The sequence below is a fragment of the Triticum dicoccoides genome, chromosome 2A, assembly GCF_002162155.2.
Source record: "Triticum dicoccoides isolate Atlit2015 ecotype Zavitan chromosome 2A, WEW_v2.0, whole genome shotgun sequence".
Taxonomy (NCBI): domain Eukaryota; kingdom Viridiplantae; phylum Streptophyta; class Magnoliopsida; order Poales; family Poaceae; genus Triticum; species Triticum dicoccoides.
Window position 1 is genome coordinate 773597876 of NC_041382.1, and position 8670 is coordinate 773606545.

The 8670-nt window shown below is 41.4% G+C and overlaps 1 protein-coding gene across 1 annotated transcript; it reads right to left on the reverse strand.

Moving 5' to 3' along the window:
* Positions 1-267: 267 nt before the first annotated feature.
* Positions 268-8664, reverse strand: LOC119358429 (pentatricopeptide repeat-containing protein At5g04810, chloroplastic-like; the record flags this gene model as incomplete). Its single annotated transcript, XM_037624977.1, has 12 exons — positions 268-736; positions 2578-2804; positions 3060-3631; positions 3873-4002; positions 4319-4614; positions 4690-5118; positions 5690-5749; positions 5926-6079; positions 6245-6331; positions 6552-6692; positions 7224-7351; positions 8125-8664. Coding segments are annotated over 10 exons (2460 nt in total), but the record flags the coding sequence as incomplete, so codon positions are not given.
* Between the last annotated feature and the right edge of the window lie 6 nt (positions 8665-8670).

Genomic DNA, 8670 nt, shown 5'->3' on the forward strand with positions numbered 1-8670 from the left:
TAAAATGGAAATGCGGAAATAAAACAGAGCACTGAAAACGAAATTGAACTAGAGATACATGTACCGCTATGTGTTTCCCTTCACTAAAATTAAGGGTGAAGAACCAAAAATACCCGCAAAGATATACAGTTGACACTTCACAACAGAGGTGGTCATAATTAGTGTCACTGCAGGAGTAGTTGGCCACAGAACAGAACTAGAGATAACTACTCCCTCATAAGAGCGTAGCGCTGTCAAAAATGCTCTTACATTATGGGACGGAGGGAGTAAATGATATTTACTGGCTTGTGCTCTCGGAATCACTCAAAATAGATTTAGTTATACAACAGCTGAGTCATGCCAAAGTAAGAGCCAACTAACGATTCGCACGCTCTATCTGAACTTTCAAATTCATCAGAACAGAGGAAAAGAGATATATATTTTATCTGTTCAAATATATCACTATAGCAGACAAGTCTTTGTACAGCACTGCCGCCACTGTGGCTACCTTCTGGATCGCAGTTACAATCCAAGTAGAGATTCCAAAAGTCTATTTCCAAAGGAAACTAAAACAAGAAGGGAGATTTTGATTGTTGCCCACCTGTGGTGCCATTTCCAGTTACTGGCCCTATATGAACGAACATATTTCCAGGCCCTTCCATCTTCCGCTCATTAGGATAGGGCAACATCTAACAACTTCACGAAACTAGACACAGCCTCAAGCCTTTGCCACCTTAACTGTCTCACAAGGAAGAGGCTGCAATGCCAAAAGAAAAAATATTCAGAAAAATGTGCAAGGAGAAAGAAATTCTTAGCAGTATTGGTGGTCTAAAAATATTCTGTACAGTACTCCGGTACATCCTTATCATTCAAAGAACATTAAGTGGCACACTGAATACAAAATACTGCAGCTACATTAAGGTTTCCTAGCCGGAATTTATGGTGCGCATGAATGGAGATGAATGCAGCTTAAATAGGCAAGCTTAAACAACGGGCTTAAATGGAGGACAGGAATTTTTGGAACATGGTTCCACGCGCACCCGATAGAACAGTAAATTCGAAAGAAAAAAAATACTAGGAAAAATAAAATAATGATATTTCTTTTGTAACATACATAGTCTACCGTATACTCGCGTATGAAGTTTCATGAAGATATGACATCCGTCGTATTCTGGGCAAAACTGACAAACTCAAAGCTATATACTAAGAAACACAGTTTGATGAATGGTAAGGCCCTGATTGTATTTTCTTCAATAAGGATACCACGGGTATCATTACTTCACAAAACTTCACACATGAGTAGAATGGTCGATCAAGTTTGATACCCCAAAATTTTAGAATATTTTTTATTAATATTCTAGTGTTTTTTTCTTTCTGATTTTACTATTCACGTGGCATAAATGGAGCACTGTGTTATATTGTGGGCAGGACTTGAATGGGGGGTGGGATGGAGACCACTCTTGCTTGAATCAATGAAGAAAGATGGACTACTCCTACCAGCCAGCTACGAGTTTACAGACACACGCCAATCTCAAGAAACTGGGCTCATAAGAACCGTATTAATGCCGGCTTGTGCAGGCATTCAGTTCAGCCCAGCTTGGACTCAGGGGCGTGCATTTCCAAGTGATGCTGAGCCGGGCTGTGCCAAGTTAAGGCTCGTTTTATTGAAGCTGCTGTACTGGAAGATGCCAAATCTTTAATGAGAGAGCAGTCATCATCTAGCACTTGATTGGACTTGGACCTGTACTTCAAACTCTAAGAGGGGAATTCCTCCATTGAATCTGCCCAAAACCACAATAATGTATACTACTCTAAGACACCGACGAGACAACAATCTATGCTCCTATTTATCAAAACAATAAAATTAATATCTCCTCATGGAGGCAATGAGAAGCTTCATTCCGCGACATATTATCAGTATTCAGATTATCTCGCATTTTATAGGCGTACAACTAGTACTACACCACAGTTGCTTTGTGTGGTATTCAGCTAATAAGCTGCCCACGGCTTGTCAAGTGCTGAGATTACAGAATAATTGTACTACCTCTGTCTAGGTGAATAAGTCATTCGCGTAGTTCTAGGTCATCGATTTGAGAAATCAAATATGTGTTATATGTCATAAAAAGTATATCAGTAGATTTCTACACGGATGTAGTTTCTAAATATATATTTTTTGTCACATATAATACATATTTAGATAGTTAAATCATCGACCTAGAATTTCGCGAATGACTTATTCACCGAGACGGGGGTAGTACAAATAATGTACTGCCTCACACCAGTTAGGAGTCATGTGCTATGAAATGCTTTACTAAATGCCCGTCAAAGCAGTGGTACTCACTACTCAGCCATAGGCCTAAAAGTCCTACAGAGAAACATAGATATATGAGCTCCTTGCGTCCGATTCCTAACATTTGAATGCTGTGAAGTGAGCACCCAGATTTTCCCATAGCAAATCAAAAGCAAGCTAAAAATTGGTTGTGGGTGACTAATACGCTAAAAAAATTATGCAAATGTCTGGCTTTAAACTTCATTTACGAGTATAAACAAGTTGGACTCTAGTCAAGGATAGCATAACAAAAACAAACTTGCCCATACCTCACGAATATTTACCTACGGCAGTCACTGTTCTGTACAGGAACACACATAACTGAGCAAGCTTGGTCTGCTGCTAACTTGCAATGACAGACTGAGTCCTTAGCGCCAGTAGAACTGTTGCTGACTGTCGGCAGCTCTTGAAAAAATACAGCAGAAGACAGACAGCCCATGCTTACTGCACTGTAAGATTCCAAACCCAACTTTTGGGTCGTCCACAAACTGCCGACCTGTAATTCAAGAACAGGGTTTGTTCAACGATGCTGTCGTTTCAGACAAAAGAATATTAGTTTCTCTGGAACACTGCTTTCAGAAACTATAAAAATTATCATTACTAAAGATCATTGCAAACTTCCTTTTCCTATTAAATCATTCTAGATAAAATTTTGGACAGACAATTAATGATAGAAATATAAACATAATGTTTGTGTATTTATTAGCATCCACAGAAGGTAGTGGTATATTTCCCACAAGCATACACATACCTTGTTAGGTAAACTCTGGCACAGCTCACGCAAAAGCAGCTTGGGAGTGCATACCGTCGAAAGTTGTTTACAGATTGTCAGCTGTCATCAGCTTCTTGATTCTCGTCACCATCGCTAAAATCAGAATCACTGGAATAATCTGAGTCCCCAGTGCTTACAGAATCAGAAACCTCTCCTAGAACTTCTAATGAATTCCAATCAGGAGGAAATATTCTCTGAAGTGCTTCAGTTAGTGCGCCACCCGTCATCTCAATCTTGTGAAGCCATCTTGACCAGTGAACAGCAGTGCGCATATCAACAGTCAAATCATTCTCAAACATTTCTCTACAAACACTCAAGATTCCTGTGTAGGTGCTTCCCTCCATCACAGTTGCCCTGGAGAGAAGTGAAGTTACCAAGCAATGATAAACGGCCTCATCAGGCTTCAGCCCCGCCAGCTTCATCTCTTCAAAACATTTCAATGCTCTGTCTGGAAGTGACGCCCTTGCCCAACCTTTAATCAAGGTAGTATATGTCTTGAGATTAGGTTTCAGTCCGACATCTGCCATTTCTTCTATCACCGTTTGTGCCCTCTACAAATAGATCATTTAATTAAGATATATCAATGGATAGTGTGCAATGAAATGCCCAAGAGAAATATTTCTCCATTCGCAAATTTCTAATTCTAATGAGATGAAGCCATGCAGGATAAAGCTCATTGTACTAGAAAATATGTAGTCATGATTGTCACAAGGAATTGTACTATCCTTGTCGGTCTATCTCCAGCATCCAGTAACAATAGGCTACAAATTAAATAATGCAAAAAAATTGTACCTGCATGTCTCCTGCTTTGCAGCATGCATTTATGTAGGAGGTATATGTATGAATGTTCGGTGGGACTCCATCTTCTTTCATTTGCTTCATCAAGTCTGCTGCCTCCCAAACATCTCCCCTCCGAGCCCACCTAGAGAAAAAGATCAATGATTATAGACAAGCAAAAGGAATTGCCTAAAATACTTTGTGAAACAGACCATAAATTATTCTGCAGTATGCCCTTGCAAAATACTGTAGAACTAATTCAATAAAGACCTATCATGATAGTTTCTTCATCTCTCTGAATTAGAACTTGGCTTACTAGTTCTACAAGCTCCACTAGTCATGAAATGAATACAGGTGTACCTGAGTTACTGAGACAGCCCACAAATAATAACCCAGCAGAACTGTAGGAGAACAAGGTTAACGGATATTGGTCAAATTAAGGGCTTATATAGAGTACCTACCCATCAATCAGAATGTTATATACAAATGTATTCCTTGATATCTTCTGAGAGCTCATCTCACGGGTGACTGCTAAAGCACTCTGCATTCTCCCTGATTTGCAACAGGCCCTTAGCAGCGTCTCGTAAATGTAGACATCAAGTTTTAGACCACCCTCTTTGATCTTCGTGAAATATTCAAATGCCTTTGCGATATCCCCAGTAGCAGCATAACCTCTCATAATGATTGTGTATGTATGTTCATTTGGCGTAATACCAGCAATATACATCTTGTTAAGCACAGAAACGGCCCTTTCAACCTACAAAGACAAATAAAGGAAATGACAACAGTGCATGGTTTAAGTTTGAAGAGCCACGACGTATTTGAAAAATACCTGGTTCTTTCTAATTAGCCCATGAATAAGAGCATTGTAGGTCATTACAGTGGGAGCACAACCACTTCGTCGCATCAGATCAAGAATATCCAGAGCCCTTTTCATATCTCCAGCAACCGCAAACCCCTCTATGATTGGCCTAAATGCCCTATTTGATGGTTGCATTCGTTCCTTCTGCATTTTTTCCAGAATGCGAATAGCTCGATCCATATTTCCCATCTTACAAAATGCTTCTATCAGCAAATTGTATATGGCACGATCAGGCTGAAGACCAGATTTTAGCATTTCCTCAAATATGTGGAAAGCATTTGTGAAGTCGTGTAAATGGATAAATCCACTTATCAGCATAGAGTAAGTTTTGTTGTTATGCTTGATTCCATATGACTCCATTTCTTTGCTAATAGCTATAGCTTTAGCGACCTTACCAATCTGTACGAAAACACACCAAAAAGTGGCATCAGCGACTGTCATCATAGAGTGCAATGCAACATGCACAAAAATGATGCTCATATATTGTTGGTCTATACTGTAGGGCTAGATATTTGTTTTCTTTTTATTTTTGTTTCATTTACCTACTTGGAAGTTGAAACTATGATTTGTGAACATGCTAGAGAGTACTGGATGTATAAGACATTACGAAGCAGATAAGTTCATCAATAACTATCAAGCACGTAATAGCTTTATCAACTTTACGGCCCCAGCCTGGGACAATCCTCAGATAGCATCACTTGCACATTATCTGAACAACTGTTGCACTTCAAATATCTTATATAAGAAATCTTTCTTCCATTAAAGCTGCCAGACACAAGTATAAAGAACAAAGAGCAACAAAAAGCAAAAGAGAAAACCCTAAATCAGCTAGTTTTACACATTTAACACAAAGGGAAAAAGATAGTAAAAGGCTTTTTTGCGGGGAAGTAAAAGGCTATTCCGCAAGGCAGCCAGGCAGCGACCCACGCAGGCAATGAAAAAACTGGAAAGGTATAAGCTAGAATTTTACCTTGACATACAAATTAATAAGGCATCCATAAGAAATTATTGATGGTGTAAAGCAACATTCCTGCAAAATGAAAAGTAAATAACCAGATCAAAAAGGATGTGACACACAATACTTAATCCACCCCAAACCCAAGAGCTTCAAAATGTATTGTAGGTTCAGGAAGGAGAAAACAATAATGTAAGAATGCCAGCCAGCTCAATTAGCCATGAGATGTCATTTCCCACTATAGACTATACCTTCAGCCTTTCAAACACAATTAGACATTTCTTTTCATCTTGAATGATAGTATATCCATGCATCATACTGTGATATGCATCTATGGGAGCGTCTATCCCATCCTCTTCCATTTCACGGACCAGCTCTTCAGCTCTATCCATATTGCCAGACTGGCTGCAGAAAGTACATATACTTGAGTGCTAGATCAATACTATATGAGCTACAAGCTGATATTACTACATCGCCAAATAGGTAACATATTAGCATCATAATCATTTCCCATATAATAGTTATCTCCATTTGAACTTTGAAGGGCCTGATGAATCTGGTAACACTAACCAGTGGGCATGTATGATGTTGCTATATATGATCCCATTGAGATCCCCTAGGTTGGTCTTAGCCTCTTTGAACAAGTTGTCTGCAGATCTTCCGAAACAAGAGAAAAGATATTAGCAAGAAGCCGTCTTGGGCTGAGAAATAGAGACATGAAAAGTCAAGTGACATGGTACATAAAGAAAATGTCTGAATCTGTCAAATGCAGAAGTATTGTTATAAATATCAGAAGTTCTGAATGAAGGACATAAGGAGCACATAGAGCATGGCTCCATTGCTTGAGGGAGGAGAGGGTAGGGGGTTGGTTACTCACTGAGCATCATTGATTTTGCCGAATCCTGAAATAAGGATACTGTAAGTAACAATTGTCAGCTCAATGCCCTCAGCTTTCATTTCTTCAACACATGACAGCGCTCCACGCATATCTCTAGCAACTGCATAAGCGTGAACAAGGCTGCATGAAATGAATAAAATTTAATGCAGGGGAGAAGCCAGCAAAGTGAAGCAACCATGAAGATTATATCTAGCAACACCGCAAATGTAGAAGTATAATAGCAATGTGACTACAGCACATTATTCAAGGATTGCTATTTTATGTTTAAAGAGAATTATGATGGGAGCACACTATCTATGCAAAGCAATTTTTTTCTAGATGTGACCTTGAGAACCACCTGCCTTTGTATCTCACTATCTGCATCGATAAACATCTTTATTTCACATTGGCAAACTGGCATTAAGGTGGCAGCCTATTCTGTTTCTGGGTCGGTTCACTACTAATATTTCCTCAGTCACCTTTCATTCTGGTACCATGCAGAAACATGTTCATGCTCAATCAGTCAATTTACATGTAATAAGTTTTGCAGTTTGTCTATTTCATAAAGTTGTTTGCACAAGACCTCAGGCTTTTATTTTATCCTACATTAGTCTGTCTATCACGGGAAAGAAACGGCCTAAAAAATGTAAGTAACAGCTAAAATGCGCCTACCTTGTGAAGACAAAGGCATTGGGTTCTATTCCTCTTGCTCTCATGTTCTCAAAGGTTGCACGAGCATGATGCTTATCACCCCGCTTGGCATAATACACAATCATCAGACCAAATTCTCTCCTTGATGGCTGAAACAATCAAAACAACGAATATAAATGGATCATATCAAAAGAATTCAATCACAATGAGACTCAGGCGATTCTATCTTCTGCGCAATAAAAAAAGCAGCAAGCATCAACTAAACCAACATTATTTTACTTTTTCGGCCCTGCGTATCAAGTAAATTGCTGTGCAACTTCCATAGGAGGTCTTGGGTGCATAAATATCATTATCCAGGCTTTCGAATAAGAAAGGAACGATATGAGTTGAAACACAGTCGCTTGCACACACAAAAATATAGGGTCGCTAACTCTTAACCAACTCATATAATATCTATTCCTGCACATGGTTACAGCTTACAAAATATACAGAAAATGCAGAATGAGTACAATAATTGTTCGTGTAAATGAAGAACACCTTGTTGAGCAGCTAATTTTTCAACAGTCAACTGGCCAAATATTTGGGAACTTGAACTTTGATTGAAATTGCAGGTGACGTCAAAGTAAACAGCAGATTGAAATTACAGAGGCAAGCTGTGCAGCAACTACATTAGGCAAATGAGGATTTACAGAAGGTGAATTTTCAGTGTGTGCAATCAAGATCATCTGCCATTGAATGGACAACTAGACCATCCTCGCGTTATCGTGCAATTCGCATCCTAGAGGAACTATTCAGTACCATATCAGTATTACCACATGTTAAGATGATATATGCAATTGGCATGTTATATAAGTGGAGGAGCACTGCAACTAGGAGTGGCAGATAACAAGGGCGAGGTGGTACGAGGAGAGGAGCCGCCCACCTTGGGGATCCTCTCGAAGGCGGAGACGACGGCCTGCCAGTCCTCGGGCCGCGACTCCACCACCCTGCGGAACTCGCGGCAGGCCTCGTCCCTGCCGTGGTGCCACGGCGACGGCGCCTCCTTCCCTTGGCCGTGGTCCACCCAGCGCGCCCGGTCCTCCGCCCTGGCCCGCCCCTTCCTCCCGTCGTCGAGCCGCACCGTGAGCGACCTGCCCCGGAAGTCCACCCCGTCGACCTCCGCCGCGCGCTCCGCGGCGGCGTCGGCGCCCTGGCCCTCGGCGTCGGCGTAGTAGAGGAAGCAGAAGCCGGCGTTGCGCTCCGGGTCGTCGTGGGCGCGCACGAGCTCCACCTTGTCGAGCGGCCCGAACTGGCGGAAGAAGTCGGCCACCTCCGCCTTCCGAGCCCGCGGCGGCAGGTTCCCGACGAACACCTTCCCCTTCTGCCGGAAATCCCCCTCCGCGTCCTCCACATCCTCCTCTTCCTCGGGCTCCGGCTCCACTGGCGGAGGCGGGGGAGGGTGGTGTTGCCGCGTTGGGGGTGGGGGAGG